The 23,480-nt window shown below is 29.0% G+C and overlaps 2 protein-coding genes across 2 annotated transcripts; one reads left to right on the top strand and one right to left on the bottom strand.

Annotated features, from left to right (window-relative positions):
* Positions 1 to 249: 249 nt before the first annotated feature.
* Positions 250 to 1,787, bottom strand: LOC118070867 (uncharacterized). The gene is made up of 2 exons (XM_035089712.1): positions 1,329 to 1,787; positions 250 to 1,272 (listed from the first exon to the last, which is right to left on the bottom strand). The coding sequence occupies exons 1-2, from the start codon at positions 1,785 to 1,787 to the stop codon at positions 250 to 252; spliced, it is 1,482 nt and encodes a 493-aa protein (XP_034945603.1).
* Positions 1,788 to 2,551: 764 nt separating this feature from the next.
* On the top strand, positions 2,552 to 22,682 carry LOC118070868 (uncharacterized). The gene is made up of 7 exons (XM_035089713.1): positions 2,552 to 2,595; positions 9,528 to 9,651; positions 11,852 to 11,987; positions 14,664 to 14,797; positions 15,959 to 16,071; positions 16,149 to 16,222; positions 21,249 to 22,682. Exons 1-7 carry the CDS (start codon positions 2,552 to 2,554, stop codon positions 21,332 to 21,334), a joined length of 711 nt encoding a protein of 236 aa, XP_034945604.1. The 3' UTR covers positions 21,335 to 22,682.
* Positions 22,683 to 23,480: the final 798 nt, after the last annotated feature.

Genomic DNA, 23,480 nt, shown 5'->3' with positions numbered 1-23,480 from the left:
AAAACTTAAGGGGTTGGGATGTAATCCTTTCGAACGAGACTTTATATAATTTCGATCGAACTTCGCTCGCCTTCGGCGAGCTCGTTTGATCGTACAATTATAGTCGTCTCGTTCTCAGGATTACAAACGTAGATGTTTAGAGTCCTAATTTTTTGGGTAAAAAATTTTTTATTTATTTATTTTTCCAATTACATATTTTCTTACAGCATTACTTTACTTAGATTATAACTGAAGGCAGAGTATTTCAACTTAATAACTTATTATATTAGCTTGAAGACAAACTGTTTCAGCGAATATGCTTTTCGATACTTTAATTGGTCTATTGTAAAATCTTGCGAAAACCTCTGACGATTTCGTCCAACCAGCCGTTGACTTAATTGTGTTTATGTCAATTCCTTTTTTATATGCAGTTGATGTGGATGCATGTCGCGTTGAATATGCGGTAAATTCTTCTGGAACACCACTTTCTGTTAACACTGACTTAACCCAACGACTGATTGTTTGAGTAGACGCTTCTTTGTAAGGTTTCTTAAAAGTGATTAGCAGTTTGTCAACATTATTTCTTAATGAATTAGTAGCCTCAATATATTTTTCTACTGTGCTTGCAATACATAGTTGAGGTTTGTCTTTAAAATAGGGTAAAAACAGCAATGGTTGATTTACACCTTTTTTAGATGTTTTTGTAAAATCTTCAATTTCTATTTCTAATCCTCCTTCTACTTTTTTGATTTTACTTACTTTAATTAGTGCCAACGTTTGTATTCTATGAGCAGTGCCTAATGCTAACAAGGTTGCTACTTTTAACGTTAACCTTGACAACTTTAAACTTTCCAAGGGAAACCAAGTTTCTAACACATCTAAGACTATCTTTGGATCCCGGGTTTTATCATACTTCGGCCTTAGAGGACGATTTCGATAGACACCTTTGAAAAATCTATTTAATAATAGACTAGATGATAGGCTTTTTTCTGATAATAGGGATATTGCTGCTCTCATTGAATTTAGGGAGCCATAAGCTGCTCCTGCTTGAAACTTGTGAGATAAAAATTCTAATAAATTATTTTCTGTGATATTATATGGATCTTGCTTCTTTTCTTCGCAAAATCCAAACCATTCTTTTATTGGACCAGCATATTGTTTTATTGTTCCTTCTGCAAGCGATAGTATTACAATCTCTACGGCTGATGACGGAAGTCCTCTTTTTTCGAACGCTGTCCGGATAGCTTGCCGACAATCAAAAACATTTTTTGATGCAAGGGATGATTTAATGATCTGCAAGGTGATAACAAAAGTTTTTTAGATGGTTTGAAAACGATAGGTTTTTCTACTAAAAGAGTCTCGAAAACTGGAAACCAAGCCTGAGTGGTCCAATAAGGGACTACTAATATACCCCGTGCTCTGTCAGATACAATTTTCTGAATGACCCTAGGAATCATAGCAAACGGAGGGAACGCATAGAAAAACCAGTTATGCCAGTTGATTGTAAACGCATCTACGATGAAACTTTCTGGGTCTTGAAACCAGGAACAGAAAACCTCGCATTTTTTATTAATTCTGTTCGCGAAAAGATCTATTTCCGGTGTACCATATTTTCTAACTATTTTACGAAAATATTCGTTTCCAATCTCCCATTCAGTGTCGACATTGTTTTTTCTTGATTCTCGATCGGCATCTTCATTTTCTTGAGAGGGGATATACGATGCAAAGATCCAATTGTTTTTCTGTTCACACCACTGCCAAATTTCTCTAGCAAGAATATTTAAATTCTGATGTTGAATACCACCCATTCGATTTATGTAAGAGATTGCAGTCGTATTATCAACTCTCAAGAGAATGTTACAATTGTAAAGATCCGAAGCGAATGATTTTAAAGCGAAAAATATTGCAAGCAACTCTAATAATTTATATGGTGTTTTTTCTCTTCTACAGACCATGACCCGTGAGTACCAGTACCTTCACAATAAGCTCCCCAACCTGATAGAGAGGCGTCAGTAAAAATAACCCTTTTATAACTAGGTAATTTAAAGGAGTTTCTAGAGTTCATAATATTTATTTTCCACCATTCAAAATCCTCTCTCAAATGCTCTGGCAACCTCATGACGCAGTCATATTTACCATCCTTCTTCAACAGCGACAGAAACTTCTCTCTCTCTAACTTCTTTGTATAGAGCCAACCATATTTTATTGCTGGACAAGCTGCCACTAAACTTCCAATAAGTTGAGCTAATAATCTGATTTTTACTTTTTCCTTATACATTATTTTTTGAATCTTTTCTAATAAATTATGTTTCTTTGACTCTGGCAATTCTAACGTCATACTACTTGAGTTTATCAAAAACCCTAAAAACTTACACTCTCTATCAGGTATTAATTGACTTTTTCCCTTATTTACGATGAATCCTAAAGACTCAAGAAGCTGCACTGTTGACTCTACATTCTTTGTACATTCTTCATAAGTGTTTCCTACACACAAAATATCATCTAGATATGCAATTAATAGTGAACCCCTCTTTCGTGCAACATTAAGTGCAGATCTTAAAACCTAGTAAAAATGAATGGGGCTGTGGATAAACCAAATGGTAAACAAACAAATTCGTACAGTTTATTTTCGAACCTAAATCTAAGATATTTTCTACTCTCCTGATGCATTGGTATAAGAAAGTATGCATCCTTTAAATCAATTACAGCCAAGTAGTCTCCCTGTGATATAAGTTTTGAAGCTATTTTATATCTTCTAGCTTAAAATGACTAGTGTCTATGAATTCATTGAGATTTTTTAAGTTTATTATAAATCTCTTTGTTCCATCTGGTTATCCACTAGAAAATAGGAAGATATAAACTGTCCTTGAATGTCAGAACAAAGTCTGACAGCTCCTACTTCCAATAACTTATTTACTGTTATTTTATAATTTGTCAAGTTATCCAACTTAATAAGGTTAGGACTCGCAGGTTCCTTAGACTGATAAGGAGTTTCTCTAAACTCGATCTTATAACCCTCTATATAACCTATGATAGTTTCATTGGCAGTGACCAGTTTCCACGACTCCAGAAAGGATCCTAACCTCCCAGCATGGTGGGTTACCTCTATTTGTGACGACGATCCGATGACCGGTGAGTTGTTTTGGTTCTGCTGTGAGAGCTCGCATATCTCGAGTCTCTCTTGGACGTCATTCTCTGAGTTTGGGGATTGTACATCTTCTGTCCCATCCTCGAATATCCCAGATTCTTCGAAGATGGGTTCTTCCAGTTTAAATGATTCTGTGATTTCGAGGGAAATTTTTTCATTATTTGCTTAGGCTTAAGTTCGGAAGCCGCCTTTTCAATTGTTTTCGTTGTTTGGATTTTTTCCGCTAATTTTTCACCAAACAGATATTTGTCGAGTGACATCTTTCGAGAGCATCTTTCCTGGATTTTTCTAATCCTGGCAGAATAAATGCTCTTCTGTTAATAGCCATTTGATGATGAGTTTCAGCCATTAGCATCCCTGCGTCACTTACATATTCTAACAACAGATTCCTGTGCTCATCTTTAATGGACCTTTTCCTTCAATATTAAGGAAATCCCCAGGCCTAGGGCTATCATAGCTGAACCTAATGATTTCTGTGTTTCGACAGCATGTTCATCTCGCTTCTTTGCCGCTGGTTGCATTATTACGGCGATTCTTCATTCAGAATCTGGGGTTCTAACAGAACGTTTTCAGCTCGTGGATAAGCTGCAATGAGATTCTCCTTGATCTCTTTTTCAAGACCCTCTGGAATCCATGACGACCATCTCGCTGCAACTTCTGGGTGTATTGAAGCTATATTTGTATTTTTAAGTCTTGGGTCCTTCCTAAAATATGTTGAGTCTCCTCATCTACTCGGTTGATGAATCGACCTTCTCTGTTTCCGCCATATTTCTTTCCTCAGTGTCCATTAGCGTACCCTGTCGCGTGAGATTTGAATTATCTTGCGGTTCAGGGTGGGTCGGTAAGCTATCGGCTGGATTATTGATTAGCTGATCTCCAGTACCATTTCCCTCGCTTGCACTCTCTGCAACAAGCCATGTAGACCCCAAATTACACCTTGCCACTCGTGCAAGTATTACTCGAAATGAACAATCTGTCCCACCACTCGTGTGGGCACATTGTTTTGAATTTTCTATTGAAATTCTTGAGCGATCTGTCCCACCACTCGTGTGGGCACATCGTCATTAAGCAAACCACTCTTCTTTTTACACTCACCTGAATTCGAAGATTGTCGTTAGCAGAGTGGTTTTGCTCGCTTACTATTGTCCCTGTAATTTATGTAAAAGCGATTCTAATCCTTTTAAACTTTTTCCAAATCTTTCCCGTTCTTCTCTTTCTTCCTCTCGCTCACGTTTTCTTTTACTTTTCCCATTTTTCCTCTTTTTTGATTAAAATTTCTTACTTGAATCTCTGAACGTGTGACCGTGCCGCGCACAAAAAACGTTATGAGAGTTACCCGGAAGCTGTAGAGCGTCATAGAGTGGGGCTCTCTTTTTCATATCTCGGATGTGGGTTGTGTGTAGTACGAAGGCGCTTTTAAATTTTGAAACGTGGACTTGACACTTTTGTTTTTGCACTTACCATCGTGGAAAAATTCTCTCTGTGTACGTGTATACGCGATTTTAATGCTTAGCCGTGGAAGCTATATAACATATTTCGAATGAAGCAGCTGTGAGACATAATGATTTATTTACAGTGTGAGAATGAAATTCTATATATTAGTAATATATAAATAAACATTTGTAATATCGTTTTAAGTAATGAGAGTAGCATTTCTCTTGCACGATTATAAAATAAACATCTTTTGAATAACTAAGCCAATATTTTTTCTCTGTATATACATATGTAAAGTATGATGCTAGCTTCATTTTAAACAAAATTATGAATAATACTTGCATAATTTATGTACTTAATTATCAACTAAATTAAAAATTAAATAGTTTTTAAATAACTTGATATATAATATGAACTAATTTATATGTAATTCGATTGAAATAAGACACAGACGTATTTATTTTTTATTTTTACTATCTTAAATCTATTGAATAGATTAATATCGAAATATTGCCAATTATAGAAAATTTTATATGATTTTTATGTTCAATGTACAATTCATCAATGATTCTGTTTGTGCAAATGTAAAAAATTATAGAGTAGCGTAAAGAATTATCATCGTGCAATCAGTAAAATTCAAAAAGACATCTCACTGATGTATGGACAGATAAGCTTCTGTTAAATAAATCATGTCGAAATCAGAACTAGGGAACCTGCTATCAATAGAGTTAGTCGAGCTTTCAGAGACACAAAAGAGAATATTCATTTCAGTTTGCCCACTAATTCCGAGCTTTCTTCCTATCATTTCAGTATTTCGTCAAAATTTCATTCAATTCATATTTCTCAGCTTTAAATTGAACCGAAATCACTCATCTAATCAGAATCATTGAAGGAAGGACGTTTCGTCATTTATAATTACATTACAAATCTAATAAAATGATGTATTGCAAATGTATTACCCGAGTAAGAATAAATAAGTCTAATACAGACCCGATTGAAGCCCAATCTGACTTCGAGAAATTTTCAGTGCCCAAAACGAGCCCATTACAAGCCTAAATTCGAAGGAGCCCAATCAAGCCCAAAATTATTTTCCAGGCTCACAACGCGCCCAATTCAAGCCTAAAAGTATTTTCTGTGAGCCTGAAAAATGATTTGGACTTGAATCGGGCCTCCTGTGGGCGTGCCTAAAAATTGATCATTTTTACTCGGGTAAAATACATACAGAAATTTTTAGTATGAGTAACCTAGTATTGATAGATCTGTTAAATTATAATTAAGTAATTTTCCATACAAAGATGGACTTGGGCAACTACTACATAAATGAACAAGTATTAAGAAGCTACGTTGGGAAAAGGCTATTGATGAAAGATGTTATACGTATAAATCTGAAAGCATGAAAGTTATTAACTTCTTAGTGGGAAGTTATCGCAATGAGTCTGATTTGTTGAATCCCAAATTTTGACACATTTTCGCGTTTCAAGGTCCCAAGAGTCAATACAATAGTTGTTAATGGACGTCTGTGCATGTATGTGCGTACGTCTGTATGTCTGTACGTTTCGGATCAATTTTCGTCTCGATTATTTCGAGAACAAAAAAATGATATTGACGTGGGACCAATTACATTCAAACAGATAATTACACAACTTAGAACTGATTCTAAATCCAAGTGCATTCTTGTTACACATCTAAACGTGTTAAATATGACATCACCCATTTGATTAAGAAGTGTTGCCATTTTTTATCAACTAGAAACGCACTAAAAGTGACTACATGTCAATCAAATGGATACGTCATATTTAACACATTTAGATGTATAACAAGAATGCACTTGGATTTGCAGTGGTTTTATAATAAATTCTTTTTTTAAGTTTCAAACATATGTTTTTTCGGCTTAAATTAGTCGTCTTGTGGTCCTAAAAAGTAATTTTAACTCAAACTGGGTGCGTTGTGATCCTGAAAACTAATTTAGGCTCGAATCAGGGCCGCCTTTGAGAGCGCCAAAAAAATGATCATTTTTACTCGGGTTTGGTTATCTTCAATTGCACGATAATTTTTGAACTATTGTCAGACTGTTATTATAGTTTGGTTGAAAATCAGTCAAAATTGAATGTAATTTATTGTTTTAATTTTTTATGATGATTTAAATAGTATTCAATTGATAACTATTTAAATTATCATAAAAGACTGAAACAATAAAATCACAAAAAAATTACATGTTTATTATAATAAGTAGGATATTTATCATGCTATTAATTAGAAGAATAATATTACAACAACAATGTATGAGGATTAATTCAAATGAATAATGAACAACTTGAATTACGAAACGTTCTGTGGTTGGAATGGTCACATGAGGAAGTGAAGGAGTAATTCTTCTCTTTTACTTCATGAGTCTCTCTCAGGCCAAGAGTCATAAAAGTTGACCCTCTTCCTCTGTGTTGATCTACATACATAACAATCCATGGCATACATTTAAAAAAGTTAAAAATAAAATTTGTGTTACATTATTAAGTTTCTTTTTATTGACTTTAAAACACATTCAATAAAGATTTCCAATTTTATAATGATGATTTATTTATTTTAATAAATATATTACTTATATTTTGTATTCATCAATACCCTAACTAGATGATGGAAAATAAGAAATATTTTAAACTTTTCTTTGATGTTTTTAAATATTTGCATTTTTTCGTTCCCAAAACTTTAAACAATTTATTAGATTTTTGTGTAACTTTGTTAAGACAAATTTGATTAAACATTTTTTCAATTAGAATCGATAACACATAACTTGTATTTTATGATAAGATACATAAATTTATTAACTCTTGACTTCGTTCAAAAGAATATATTAAAGGTAAATATTTCTGCAATGTTCTTGAATGTAAAGAATTATCTAGATTGCATAAAGTTAATGTAAATGGTTCTGTTGTATCAAGAGAAAGTTTATTTCAGAAAAATATAGCAAAGTAATTGCCAAATAACTTACACGTATAAAGGATAAGCATTACTGTTACTGAAAAGGATATCATTATTAGCATTACTGATACGAAATAGAATCAATAAGTTATGACTTCTTATTTCTAGAAAAAAGCACCATAAATGATAATCCTTCTTTACATGCTAAGATCAGAAAAATTCGTTCTTTTTCTATGTCTTGCTTTCTCAATCAATTCAATTTAGTGTTGCCATAATTTATCTTCATCGAATACATTTCTAATATTTCCAAAATAAAAAGAAAGAAAAATGTATTTAATTGAATTCAATTAATTTAAAATGAAAGTTCTTAATAATTTATCAAGAATTTTTTTAAAACTTTGAACGATTAAATCATCATTAACCTAGAGTATTTAAATCGGAATTTATTCCTGAAAATTATTTCAATTCTCACAAAGCTTTTTTATTATTTAAAAAAAAATTTAAACGAAGTTTTCAATTCTTTTCTATTAAACTTACTTTTCGTTTTAATCGAGCAAATTACTGAATCGACCGAAAATAGTCATTGAAACTCTACGTGGAATACAAGATCTTGATGAGAGAAGACTCTAGAGGGTCAAAACGTCTCGCAAGTCTCTAAGGATATGATCTGACAAATGAACCAACGGATGCAAATCAATCCCACGGTACCAAGCCTAAATTGTACTAAACCTGCTGTAACTAACTGTGGTTAAATTCCTTTGCAACAGACCTCAATTCTCACAAGGATAAATACAATATCAGTTTCGAACTCTTAGTTCCATTATGATTCAAAGATACTAGTGCTCGTTTGCTGATAACAAATACATCGTATAAATCTAAATGAAACTTTCCTTACGACTACTTAGTAATAAACAATAAATAATAAATACAGTAATAAATAATTCTCCAAGTTAATAATTAAACTCATCAATCTTCATAGACTTTTTAAGATTAAACTCTAAGTTCAGTGGTATTATGTATAATCTGATCTAGATATTTTTTTAAAATGACATATTTATTTATTTCCATTAATTCGGATGACTTTTCAAAAATATTATCTTTTTATTAGTTATCAAAAAAACTTGATCTGCAAAAAAACAGTAATTAAACAATAATTATAGTTTAAATAGCAACTATAGCAGAAACAAAGATTTGCTCTTTCCAAAATGATAAAAAAAATATATCACTGAAGTTGAGTACGAACATTCTTTTCTTTCATTTTCAAAAGAAATACTCTTTATTAATATACAATCATGAGTAATTTTACGATACCATCAATATCTGATGGTGTATTTTTTAGCTTTTCTTTTGCCTTTAAGCATACAAATAATTCGAATGATTGAAGTTACATATCCTTCTATATATTTATGGTTCATGTTATGTAAAATAAACCAGTTCATAGAAGAATATTTAATACACTCTATGTGTATGTAAAGAATGCATTTTATAACATTTTGTATATTATCAATCTGTCGATATTCCTAACTTTCAAGAGACATGAATACATAAATCGGAAATACCTATGGAAATGGATGCAGCTGATGTCCACTAAGATCTCTATATCACAAAAGAAGTAGATTACCTCAAGAGATTGGAGGAGTATTTATGTAAAAAAGCTGAGAGACTTCGATTTAATTTTATTTAAAATGATTGTATAAAATATTAAAAAGTTTCTTGCATATATTTCCTATTCCATTATTTCGGATTTATAAATTTATGGAAGTTGATGGAGAAATTTTTCCGCTAAATTTCAACTGTGAGAAGTGTAAATTCTTGTAAGATTCAAACTGCTTAAAGTACATCTTAAATTTATTGAAACTGTTGCGTCAAACTATAGAGAATCTAGACCGTGAATATATCAGTAACTTATAAGTTACCTCATTTATCCTCTGAGTTCGTTATCTATGTATATGGGTATTATATACTTGTTAATATTGCTTCCTGAAATTTACACCAAATTCTATATCATTTTATCAATGTTAAATACAAATTTAAAACTTCTACATTTCAGGTATAATTTGCAATCCGACCAACTGTACTCAGTGCTTTGGTATAAAGATAATGATGAATTTTACAAGTACGTGAACTCGGATCAAAGCCAACACATTTACGAAGTGGAGGGCATCAACGTTTATGTGAGTTATTCAAAGTACTTTACGAGTACTAGTTTTTTTTTTTATTACTTCTATGTCAAGTTTTATCTTTATTTCTAAGCTTAAATTGACAAATTTCATTATTTAAAAATGAAAGCGATTTTATTCACTGTAATACAAGTAATTCTGAGTAATCATCATTCCATCAAATATAAGAATAATTAATTTTTTTCTGATTCATTTGATTGATAAAAATTAAATACCCACTGTCTAAAATCGATTTTCAGTTCAGTGACGATTTTGAAGCTTAAATTAAATTTGTTACTCTGATAAGTTTAGATGTTTTTATTTCTTCTAGCTTAAATAATTAATTCTTACCATAAACTCTATACTATAAATAGATTGTAAGGCTTGTTTATTTATAAATCATTCCAATCAACCATGGCCAAATGTCAGTCCTAGAATATGTCAGTCTCGCTTTTTATTGAGACACCTAGTAACTTAATGTGCTATTTATTATTGAATATCTTAATATTAATAGAAATTAAAGACATTTGCCACTTGTTATAGATTATTTTCACCTATTATAATCATAGTTATTTTTAATAAAACCTTCTTTCATAATTCATGTTAAACTTACCCTTGAAATATGCTTGGTCCCAACATTCTTCTATCATCATTCTTTCCTTTCCTGTTCAATAATAATCCAAATCCCGGTCATAGCGATGAGCCTAAGTATAAAAGAGAAAAAAATATAATATCACATCACGGAGAATGTAATTTTTCTAGCTTATTTGTCCAACTATTCCAAACATTGAATATGAATTCAGTAAAGCAATTTATACTGTAAAAGAGAAAATATAATTAAAATATTTCAAATTGTGCAAGTTATTCATGTAAATGGTAAAGTGAAATTAAATTTCATCGCTCGAAGTCAATGATTATCACTGGAACTTAAAGGCAATCATTTTGATTAAATATCACTTACGTTAAACTCGTTTATTTTCTAAATAAAGGTTGGAAAAATTAGGCTAAGGATATTTATTTCTATGAATAAATAAACTCATTTTGCATTATATTTTAAATTCCTTTATTGAGTTAAAACAAGATTCAAAAAAGTATGTTCTAACAGACTGAAAGACTCTCATGAACTAACTTCAATGGTATTTAGTCTACATAATAATCTTTTAAATCAGTCCTCAATATTATCTTCAAAAAATAATAATAAGAACATTTATGAGAGTAATATAAACTTAGTCTAAGACGTAGTTCCATCATTATTAAAACACTTAAATATCATATATATAACGGTGAGAATCTTTATTGTGATGTATTATAAACTAATATAAAGTAATGGTTGAATTTTGTTATAAACTCCGACAATAAAGAATTTTAAAAATGATTTAAAAATTTTTTTGTAAGAATGTTTCAAAAATCATAGAAAATAAAACTTGCTTGCAACAATTTTTTCATATATATATAAAATGTATGGATTTGAATAAACAAAAACTTGAAAAAGCTTTTTTTAATTTAATAAGTGTACTGGGTGATTTTTTTCTATAATTAAAAAGATAAATTCAAATTTATGAATTCATTTCATTATTTATTAATTTATGAATAAATTAAGTTTGTAAACTTAGACTTCGTATTATCGAAAGAATAAAACTTTAATTAAATCGTAAAAAACAAATTTAATCCAATTATTTTAATACAAAAATAATAAAGACTTCATTTCCATTATTTCTAAACTAGTTCACAATAAATTATCCATCTAACATAAAAAATAACCAAGCGCAATATATGTTGCAAAATCTTGCAGATCTGGTGCGCGTGCTTATACTTCATAATTCCTAAGCTTTCCGCTTCATTTTCTCTTTATTTTTGTATCATAATCTAGGAACGTTCTATGCCAGAGGCCTATCTGCATAAAGTATTTTGCAGTTTATTTTCTAGGAAGATATATCAATATACGGACGCTTATAATAGACTTATGCATTTAAAACAGCAATTAAAATAATTATTGTATATATCCACAGTCTTTGCACGAAGATTTCTTTTATATTCTATTTATTTTAAAGCAAAAACTATTTTCTATTGTTAATATTTTTTCATTTCTAACATACAATGCTCTTTCTAAGTACAAATTCTCGTCACGAGCATTTTACTTTTATGATTTTCCTCTTATTTTTGCTCTTAAAAAAAATAAAATCAATTGTCTGGACAATTATTTTTATCTTTACAGCCTCATAAGCCTGATAGTCAGAAGGTGATACTACAGCAAGTAACTTTGGATGCTACAGGAGTATATAAATGCGAAGTTAGCGCTGAAGCTCCGCAATTTGCTACAGCTCATGGGCAAGCCTACATGGAAGTTATTGGTAAATAAAAGAAAACTTTGAAACGAGTAAAAATCAAATGATCTAGAGAGATGTAGGAAATGAAATTTGGTAAAAAAAAACAAATATTTTATCACCAAGTAATTATCTTGGACGACAGTAGCTATTGATCGTGAGCAATTTGTTCAACCTTATCGCCAACTTGTCTTCTCTTTCATGTATTTTTATTGCTACTAAGTATCGAAGTTTGGTGACTCAGCAAATCGTTTACCTTCATCGTGACCACACGAGATCGGTGACGTGTTTACGAGTTTACCTCGCTGATGTTAAATTTTAACAACAAATTGAGAAGAATTATACTTTTATGATATCATTTACTAACTTGTCCATGACACCTTTAAATATTACGTAAAGCAATAAAAATGCTGGAATTCAATCAATATTGAATAAATACTTAAAAACGAAAGTGCCACCATTGAGGTGATATTTCTATTAAATTTTTTGAAAAAAGAACTTTAAGAGAAGAGTTGCAAATTTTTATTTTTTTTTTATATCATAAGTGCAATTCTTGTGAGAAGTTTCTTTTCTTTTGTGGCAATTTTTTTACTACCTCGTAAAAGAACAGTCGAGGCATTTTTTTTCCTTATCTAGAGATATATTCGTTTTATACCACATTATTATGTAAAATAATAACCAAATATAATTTATTAGGTTATTATTCTTTTAGTAATAAATTAATTCATCAAAATATCAGTACACTGTAATTAGAATTCAAGCTTTTTGTAGGGATCTATAGATCTAAACTTGTAGATACTGTCGTTTGGCTACTGAGAAAAAAAATTTATTTCAAAAATGAGTTAATCAAAGTAATGAACATTATGGAAATTTACTGTTTTAATAGTAATACAATGTAATCTTCTTAAAATAGATTCAATTGACAAAAAATTTACAGTTATTACAGAAAGTTCATGTCGCTCTAAAAAAAAAAGTTTCGATACTATCAGAAAACAGTATTATTCTGTAAGTACTAGCTGTTGTAAAAGCAAAATGCTTCATTAATGTTTTTTTTAAATCAATATCATCAATAAGTGAACATAAAAATAAAATAATTAATTAGACAATCAAATATTTCAAAAATTCAGACTAAGAATTTTTATTCATGACTCTAAACATGAGAAAGTTTCAAATTCATTAGAGTGTAATTGAAAGTAAACTTTTTTTTTAATGTAAAAACTTTATCCTATTAATCATAAGTATAAATTGCATTCACATATTCAGGAAATATATTTAGAATATCATTGGTGTATAGAAGAGACTGTGAGAGTTCATGTGCAATTAGTATTTAGTTACGTGAAATCATATCTGAACCAACGGTGTATATTATTTCTATCGAGATCCAAACTCTCAGCTCTGAACTAATTTAGATGCATTCAATTTAAATGAATATGATCAGATCAAGTTAAATCTAATCAAGTTTGAAAAATTCTATAATCGAAATCTAGATGAATTAAAACAGATTTAGATTAAATCCAACTATTTCATGGTATACTTATTTGAAAATTAAAATATTGAAAATTACAATAATTTGGTACTTCAATAAAAAATAAAACTTTGAATCAATCTGATGATTATCTTTGATATATTATTGATTAAACTTTCATTTACATGGCTATGATCGTGATAAAAAATTCAAATTCATTACAACAACTTTTTTACCCTTATTATTGAAGAAAAATAAGCAGGTAAATAAATAGTAATAAAAATGGGATTAATTCTAGCTGTTATATTACCCTACCAATCACATTTATTGTACTTGACCCTAATTGTTATGATTAAAAAATGAGGCTTAACTGTATAATTAAAAATTCCCATGACATGAGGCAATTTTTTCTTCTAATCACAAAGATTGCTAAGTGAGTTAGTCGCAATAAGTGGCACATCATAAATAACTTTCTATTTATTTTTACAAAACAATCATTTCAAACCAATTATAAGTATCTTTTTTTTATTATTTTTCCATCTAATTGATAAATTATTGTTTCAGAATATTTTTCTACAAACATGATTTCACGAAAAAATTAATAAACTTCTATGAGGAAATTTGGCAATGTTTCAGTTTATTTCGATTACAATGAAGTTTTAATGAAAATTTTACTTACTTAACTTCGAATCAAAGTTTGATCGATTCAATAACAGAAACTTTATCTTTGATTTGTTATCTTTTAATTACTTATTCCATAATGAAATATTTTTTCCCTCATAAACGTGAATAGATTAAGTTACTATCATTATGCAAACCAATTGATTTTTTTTAAAGATTGAAATTCTATCAGATAAGATATTGATTTATGAAATAAAAGTAGCATTATTAAAATAATTACTTACTCATTCCATGATTTATATATAACAAACTTAGTTTAGAAATATTAATACAACCTTCGAATCTTTACTAAGTTTATGTGGTCAAAATTATACAAAAAAATAATTATATCTCACAGGCTTCTAGTGTGCGATAATTGTAGAACAAAAAAAATGCCCTCAGGTGGTTATTTAATTGAGATTCCGGTTTCAATAGTGCATCGCGTGAGTCAAACTCAAAGCAATTAATGTGAAGAAGTAATGAAAAAATTGTAGCATACTCTCGTTAAATTATACCAGATATATTGTGCGAAAAAATACTAAAAAAGAAAATATTTTTTTATGCTCATTGACATACAGCTCCTCCAACTGAGGGCCCGACTATCACAGGCGTGGAAAATATATATGCTACTGGTGATATTCTGGCTCTTAATTGCACAAGTGGAAAATCTTATCCAGCAGCACAAATCACGTGGTTTATTAACGATATCAAGGTTGGTATTTCATCCATTTATTAATTTAAAATACATTGAATTTTTTTTATTGATTCTCAACTCTATGAGTGAAAAAATTAGCTATTGACAATTAAACTACTTTTATTGCAAAAAACTATGGGATAAAAAGTTTGTCGATTGGACAAGTCTACAAAATTTAGGTCACAGAAAGTTTTCCATGTTAATAGAAAAATTTAATGTTAAAAAAAAATTGTCGTTCGATATCTAATAGAGAATTACTTGGAAGTTTATTGACTAACGAAAATGGACATAAAAAATGTTTACTAAAGAGAAAAAATTGATTAGGAAATAGTTGATTGAAAAGATTATTATCTCATTTAGGGAACTTCTTGAATGCAATTATTATTTTATGTAAAAAATAGTTACTACACAAACGTATATATGAAAAAGAAAGTAGAATTATGGATCACTTTTTGTTTTTATTCAATTACATTTTACTCTGTTGAAGTCTCACCAATTGTCACTTTTTGAAGTTTGTGTTTATTTCGAAAAAGTTACTTTTTAATATTTTTCTGGGAAAAACGAATGAACCATATTAAAGATTGGACCATAATCCTACATTCTTCTCTACATGGATAATAATTTAAATGTCATCTTTATTAAACTAAACTTTCAACTAAATCACCCAACAAATATCAAATTATGAAACAATAAATTACTTGCAAACTTTCTCGTCAATTAAAAAATAATTAAAACTATCAATTTTACTATCATGAAATTACAAAAATATATTAATACAATTTTCAAAAATTTTGAAATTTAAATTTGCACTATGAAAAATATAGAATGATTTTTTTCTAATTGATGACCTAAAAATTATTTTTTATAATTATACATTTCAATCTAGAAATATAAATCGGCAGGTTTATAATAGTCAAATAAATAAAAAAAAATACTTATTCAGCAGAAGTAATTAAAAGACTCAAAGTAAGCACTCTCTATAACTATCATCAAAGATAAGTTAAATTAAAATTACTGAGCAAACGTTCCAATTAACGCGCAGCAGTTATTTCAATTTTGTTCTATACAATTGCAATGCTTTGATCATAATTACTCACAAAAAAAAATAAAAGTAAAGCTGTAAATGATGGGCAAAGTTTTTGAGAAAAGCTTCTAATTACAACAAAAATATTCTTACAGGTGAAAGCAGACTCTGAAATGATCATCCGCCATCGTGATCTCTTATCAACTGTATCAAGTTTGCGACTTGAAGTGGGTCCACATCATTTAACTGTTGGAAGGATTAACGTGAGGTTAATAACAAGTTTCTAAATTCTCTTTACACTTTATCTTAATCGTTCTAAAATAAAATTTTTGTTAATTTTTAAAGATGTGTATCAATAGTTAGAACGAGTGAACGAGCTACTGAACGTTTTGAGGACTTAAGAGAAACCAATATTTTAGGTAAGTCATTTGATATATGTACCTATGTGTCAGTAATCAATTTACGAATATTTACTTCAATCAGCAACAATCAAATGGCAAGAAGTTGATAACGATGTAAATTTATTGGATATTGATGTTTTTCATTATTCGCTTCGATTCTCTAATTATCGAACTAACTGAGAGTGCAGGTCAAATTTAGTTCCAACCACCAATCGTCGATGGTAAATTCAATTTACTCGACGTCTATAACTCGCTATTTCGTTATGAGGATTAGTAACGGGAGTATTGGTATAACACTTATTTATCCCCACAAGCAAATCTATGTAACTTATTATCCAAGTTTTAATAAACATCAGAAAATAGTGGAAAGTATAATACAGTAAATCTAATATAATCTTTTGTTTTCTCTGATAACAGTTGAGCTTTTTCAGAGGAAGTAATTCAACAAAGAGTTGCATTTTCGTTTTGGTGAAAAATTCATTGATTCTAACTATGTGTCTACATCAGACTTACGTGTGGTGTAATTTTATGCAAATATCTAGATGATATGAACGTTACATCAACTCTAACAGACAGCATGACTAGCATATTGCTGAGCAACACATTTAGATGGAGTTGAATGAAATTATTGAACTATTTTTACGATCAATTAAAACGATTTAAAATGAGATAGATTAGATAGTGAAAAATAACACAAGGATATTAGCAGATTCTGTTTGATGGTAACTCATGGATACGAAAAAAAAATCACTATTCTATATTTCTAGCCTAAAAGCACGGTTAACAAGTTCTGATCCAACATTGAAACATGATAGACTTGATCTGATAGTGTGGAGCTAGTGATGGCTATTCATGTTTTCCTATTAAAAAGTAGGTTCTCCACAATGTTCTATATATCCTAAGTGTTTATATTCCATGTTTGAGTCTGGGCTAAATATTAAAACTGATTTTAAGGGTTATTCACTAGTTGAATGATGGCCAAACCTTGTATAAGAATTCAGAAGGTCAGTCTTGTTCCCTTACAGCATATACACTGTATATGTACAATTTATCAGTTTCATCTTGATATGTATATATGTATCAATCATTCTGTCCGTTGTTCTTTTCAATTAATTCAGTAAATATTAACTTTTATTTAAGCATAAAATTATTTAGTCAATTTAGTAGTAAGTGTTAGTGAATATTCACTAATTCAATCAGAAAAATATTAGTAGGAAACAAAACTGACTCAATTCTAATTCATCAATGGATGACAGTTCATTATATTAACTCAATGTTGGATCAAAAATACATTTGTCTCGCTTCCCACATAGAGATAATACTCATATATAAGTATGTGTTTAAATGGATTCTAGGGTATCGAGGTCAAATATAGATATAAAAGAAAATTATACAGTAATTATCCACTTTGAAAAAGAATTTTTTGTTTTACATTAACAGGATAAATTTATTAAAAATAATTTGCTAAAAAGATTTATTTATATTTTCAATTAACCTTTTATAAAATTCCCAATATTCATTTTGCAGTCACCTTGTTCATTTAATCATCACAATATCAGACATCTTGAAAATTCTGGCATACATTAAAATATCCAGAGTTCAAATAACCCAGACAAAATACCCTTTAATGAAAATGTGTCACGACAAGCTGCCTTGTAACGGATTAACCGCGTATGAAAATACCCCAAGACAAAGTATGTCTTTTAATTTATTAATCCACAGTTCCTACTACGAATATTTATTAACTTTTTCGCTCAAGTTTTAAATTAACTGAAAGTTCAAAATTCACATTTAGATCAATAATAATGTAAAACCATCGAGTTACATAGTAGAATAATCTATCATTCCTTACATTAGAAATTCGACATACATTTCTCCAATGAAAATTAATTGCACACAAAATTACCAATCGACTCAGTGTTGTTTAAAAATTAATCGATTAATAAATATATGATGTAGTTGATATATAATTTGGATTTTCTTAGATTGAATCCTTAATGCAAGATTTTTGATCACAGTTTTCATTAAATATCATAGAAATAAAATAACAACGTGAGAAAAAAAACAGGAAATAAGAAAGAAAATACAAAGCAAAAAACATTACGATAAGAAATAGTAGTGAAAGGCAAGTACGTGCGAATGACGATGGTGTGGAAAGCTCGCGGCAAATCGGAGACGGATTCAGGTGGTCACAGGGGAAAAAAAGAAAAACGAACAAGAAAAATAAAGAAACCGGAAAAGCTGTGGAGCGACTCAAAGAAATTGCTCTTAACCATCTTCGATTTTCTCGTTAGACGAATCATTCCATATATATATATATATATATTTCTCCACATGTATATATCTCTTGAAGACATCTATAGACAAAAATATATACGCTAGTTACATCTTTCGCATTTTCCATTATGTCCTTTTTCTTCTTTTTATATTTATTTTCCTCTAAAGCCAACAATCGTGCTGGTTTCGATCAAATTGTTAAATAATCGTTTCTACGCCGTTCAAGATCCCACTCATGATTGACAGGGGTTATATCTAGTTAAAACGGCCAATTGCGATGGAAACAAAGGATGCTTAACATCACGTTCATACAGGGAGCGCTAAGTCACGATTTTTTTTGTTAATAGTATTTTTGTGCTACCACATGGGAGTAGAAAGTCGTCACGCACTTTAGATTATTACCATAATTTAGATTAAATAACGTTTATTCATATCTGAAGTGTAAAATCTACTAGAGTGATATGTACTTGCAAATAGCCTTTGATAGTTGGTCATCCTTAATTATTAAATTGGCAACAAATTGTTTTATAAAACTTATTTCTTTTAAATTATACACAGAGAGAATTTTTTCACTAAATTTAAGAGCAAAAAGTGACAAGCCCACGTCTCAAAATTTGAATGTAAAAATATTTCTTCTATTCGATAGTAAATTTTGAGTTCTTATAAGTAAACTTGAGACTTAAAAGGTGCCTTAGTAAAATAATTAATACAACAACCCAAAATCCACTGTTGAACAGAAATATTTCTACTTCTAAAATGAATAGAATGATGTCTAATTGAAAATAGTCTGTATTACACTCAATAGTTAATAAATAATAACTATTGCATTTGATAAATTTAGTAGATATGATTCGAATGAATGTCAATCAAATTAAATATACCATTTTAATATTCATCTTAGAAATTATATAGATGAAACATTCATGGAAGTGTTGAGACTTGTTGGATCTCATTATTGATATTAGCTATAAATAGTCTCAGAAACTTACTTAGAGAGTAGAGAGATTCCTTCTAAGACTTAACAAAATTAATCAATCAAATTCTAATTTATATAAAAGTTTCACTATCTTTTTATTGCAAATAACACATTTAAAAAATAATTGTAATAAATATAATTATGAGTTATAAAATAGAATTTTGAAAATTTTCAAAAGAATAAATAATTCACTGTTCAATTCGGTTCAATGAGCAATTTATTATTAAAAAAAATCAAGTTGCTTCTATCTTACTTGTTAGTTAATGTTTATAAAAATAAAGATTATATTGGATCAATTTTATCCAATAATATATTACTCAATGGTATTCATCAGATTATTATTAAATAGTGGATTAAAAATGTGAACAATAGATAAAAGCTCATCGAATAATATTCGTTAAAAGTTTCTTATAATAAAGTATTTTTAAATATTACGAAACAATGCTATTGAATTGTTATAATCCTATTATCAAATGGAAAAAAATAGATGAATAATAACAGTAGAAAAATTTTTTTTCATCATATATAAAGCGAGATATCATTGATAAATAACAATAATATAAAGCTTTGATGACATAAAAAACACAGACGTTTTATTTCAGTTAAATAATTGTTTGACTTTGAATATTCGCACTTTTATTCAAACATGTTTGTCATTGTTTTTTTTTTTGTTAAAAAGACTATGAATAATATAGAAAGTAATTATCGAATGTTATTGTAAGAGAACGTGTGCTTGTAAGAAAAATAGAGAGAAAAAAAGAAAGTGTAACATCAAAGTTCTATGTGGTTTGTGTGAATTTTCCTCGAAAAGAGAAATTAAAATGAATTATTCAAATAGGTTTCAACTGGTATCTATTATTTAAACATTAAAAAGTATTTTATTATAATAATGAGACATAGTCGATTTAATAAGTTACATTTTCGAACATTAACGAACTTTAGCTTAAATATTTTATTACAACTTTAGAGTTACAGTGTCAAAATAGTGACAATTTGCTTTTTTTTCTTTTCTGAATTCATCATTATAAATTTATAAATAAGGACCATTTGTGTCTAGAATTATAATGTATAAATATAAAAAAATAAACTATGATGTAGGAAAAAAATCAATGATGAATATGATAAAAATGATATGAACTTCCGTAACTGTCAGATTTTTAGTACAGAAAATATTAATGCATTCATATATGATCACTTGTAATTTAAAATATGTGCTATCATACGGCAGTAGTGTCGTACATTTACATATCCCAGGAATCAAAAGGATTTATTGGGAGTTCATTCTAAAAAAAAGTCAAACCATCGCTGTTTTTATTTCTTTGTCCTATACAAAATGTGTGATATAGAACAAAAACTTTATTCCCATAATAAAAAAAGTCATAATTATTAACTTGAAGCTTCAAAAAATATTATAAAGTACTGAAGACTAAATCAATCTTTAAAACAAGTCTAAAACAAACTCATTACATCAAAACCGTTCTCATAGTTTTCTTAATCAATAAACAAACGTCAAAACTTACCACTTCTTATTAATAATCGATTTTTACATAATCACGCATACATTGTAGCTCGTCATTCACTCTCTTCATCAATGCATGGTGGTATAATTTTTGACATCGATATCAGTTCTCTTTACGACTGTTTCTCATTAGTGACAGCACAGTCTTTATTAATCTGTACTTGTTAAATATTTATAACTCATTGAAAAAAAACTACTTTTCTCTAATATGTTTTGTTCTATCCATAACTTGTGAAAAATAAATGACTGAATAAAATTTAATTTCATTGCAGTTCAAGGACGTACAAGTTTCATCGGACCCTGTCTTCCACTCCTGATAGCAATGATGATACTACATCAAACACTTGTGATGAATTGAATCCTGATGAATAAAACAAAGGGTTCCATTCTGTGTTCCAGGAGCCTTAACAAAGACAACGAAGGCTGTGAAGATAGAGAAAGCATGTGTAAAAAATTGAAGGAGTGATTACGACATATATATGGGAGAATGTTTCGTGACCAAAGACAATCATGTTCCAATAATGAAAAATTGTGAAAAATTACTGAGGGAGTCATTAAGAAATTAATTATAATCGTTATTGTACAGATGAGAATGTATGATGCGTTTGAGTTATTAAAGATCAGCGATTTTCCTCTAAGTTTCCACTTATATATCTTTCACGTTGTTCTTTTAACGATACATATATATTTACACACACACGTCCGGTTTTATTACACTCGAGACGTAAATCGAGTAATAAATTGTTATGAGCACAATACTACTATTATTTCAACAGCTTAATGAATATTTACAAAGATAGGAGATACAGTGGAGTTCAACATTGGAGGATCTTTTCAAGAAAATGGAAATTTTTCATCATTATTACTTTTATTTCTGCTCCATAATCGTATTTTAATGAACCAGGATACCAACTACAAGTAATTGTCCAATTTTGTTCTTATTATTTTCAACAATACAAGACTTTAATAACAAAAAATGTAATTACCTTCGAATTTCTTTGGTTATTTTACCAAAATTATTATTTTTTCTGTTTAAAAAACGACTGCTGATAAGATCACAAATAAAATTTGTATCCCTCAGTTACATGTCAGATGCTCTACTGTTTGGGCTTTCCCATGCTTCTCTTTTTTTTCATTTACACATTTTACTATGTGATAATTTTACAAAAGAGATCAATACTTTGTAAAGTCAATAATGAAACTAAATTGAGAGGTAGAAATTAATGTTAGTTGTGTACATAAATTTTCTAAAAAATATTTTTCAAAATTTTATTCTTTTAAACTGAATCAGTAGAAACAACTGTGAATGAACGATTGAACTGGTGCTGACAATCAGTAAATAGTTAGTGATTTGAATCAGGGGTGATCACAGTGGTTTTTACTGATTTAATTTGAGAGAGTAGAAACATTTGTTCGGTCAAAATCCATTGGGAATGATTTTGTGTGTTTTTTTCAGAATTTATACACAATAAACAAATAGTAAAAATTGATAATTAAAATCTAAATCAACATTTTCTACAGTGGAGATTATCATCCCAAAGATGTTTCCTGGCTCATAAACAAATGGTAGGGGGCTGGAGGTAAAATAAAGAATGTTACACTTAATAAAAAATAGAGCTAATAATGATAATACGTATTATTTATGTGTATTCTAACTATTCCAACCAGAAATTGTTGAAATTATAAAAGCTTTCGAAAAAATTATATCTTCCCCCAGGTAGAAATATATCTAGTATAAACTACTCTGAGAATTTTTTTTTTACATTTTACTAAGTGTCCCAGTAAAATTTACTAGGCTGCTCAGTAAAATGTAAAAAAATTTTTCTCAGTGACGCAACTAGGTAGGTTTTTTATAGTTTTATCAGTCAAGTATTGCAGAATTGAACAAGCTTGAGCTAGCAATTGCCATCAGATAAAAATTTTTGGATGTTTGAGTAATTAAAGATTCTACTAATTAAATGATCAATACATACTCTTTCATAATTGCATATTGCTTGCAATTGCAATTGCTATTCATTTTAAATAATTAAAATCCCTTTTATCTCTTTTTTAAGGATTAGATGAATTTGAAAAAAAGATATGATAGGAAATAACCATAAATGTAGTTTTTTGATTGTGTATTATTGATAAAAAAATTGAGTTTGTTATTAAAAAAGAATTCATTAGTCTGCTATTGTTAATATTTTCTGATCCATTAACAAAATTTATTTTTTCATAGGTAGAATTCTTTTTTTATTGCCTATTAGAAATTGCAATTGTTATAAATAATATACAATTGTTAAAAGACATTCGAAATTATTGACAACAATATTCTATTGATTTTTTCCTAATCTCATTACAATATCAATCATTCAATAGATAAAACCTATTTTTAATGGTTTATTATTTAGATTTTTTTATATAAAAGAAATATTTTTATCGAATTATCGAAATATTTGTTTGAAGTCTATTTTGGTCTTTCTTATCCCTTTATCTTTTGAATGAAATTAAAAAAAATGTATGTA

The sequence above is a fragment of the Chelonus insularis genome, unplaced genomic scaffold (assembly GCF_013357705.1).
Source record: "Chelonus insularis isolate UGA/USDA-ARS -01 unplaced genomic scaffold, ASM1335770v1 contig_707_pilon, whole genome shotgun sequence".
NCBI classification, from domain to species: Eukaryota; Metazoa; Arthropoda; class Insecta; order Hymenoptera; family Braconidae; genus Chelonus; species Chelonus insularis.
This window is presented reverse-complemented; position numbering and strand designations above follow the sequence as displayed.

Excerpts from the sequence above, each read along its gene's own strand:
- LOC118070867 (XM_035089712.1), bottom strand. The coding sequence starts at position 1,787 with ATGGGTGGTATTCAACATCAGAATTTAAATATTCTTGCTAGAGAAATT. Across the intron at positions 1,273-1,328 it reads CAGTTTTCGAGACTCTTTTA|ATCATTAAATCATCCCTTGC; the intron begins GTAGAAAAACCT and ends ATCACCTTGCAG.
- LOC118070868 (XM_035089713.1), top strand. The coding sequence starts at position 2,552 with ATGAATGGGGCTGTGGATAAACCAAATGGTAAACAAACAAATTC. Across the intron at positions 2,596-9,527 it reads AATGGTAAACAAACAAATTC|GTATAATTTGCAATCCGACC; the intron begins GTACAGTTTATT and ends TCTACATTTCAG. Across the intron at positions 16,223-21,248 it reads AAGAGAAACCAATATTTTAG|TTCAAGGACGTACAAGTTTC; the intron begins GTAAGTCATTTG and ends ATTTCATTGCAG.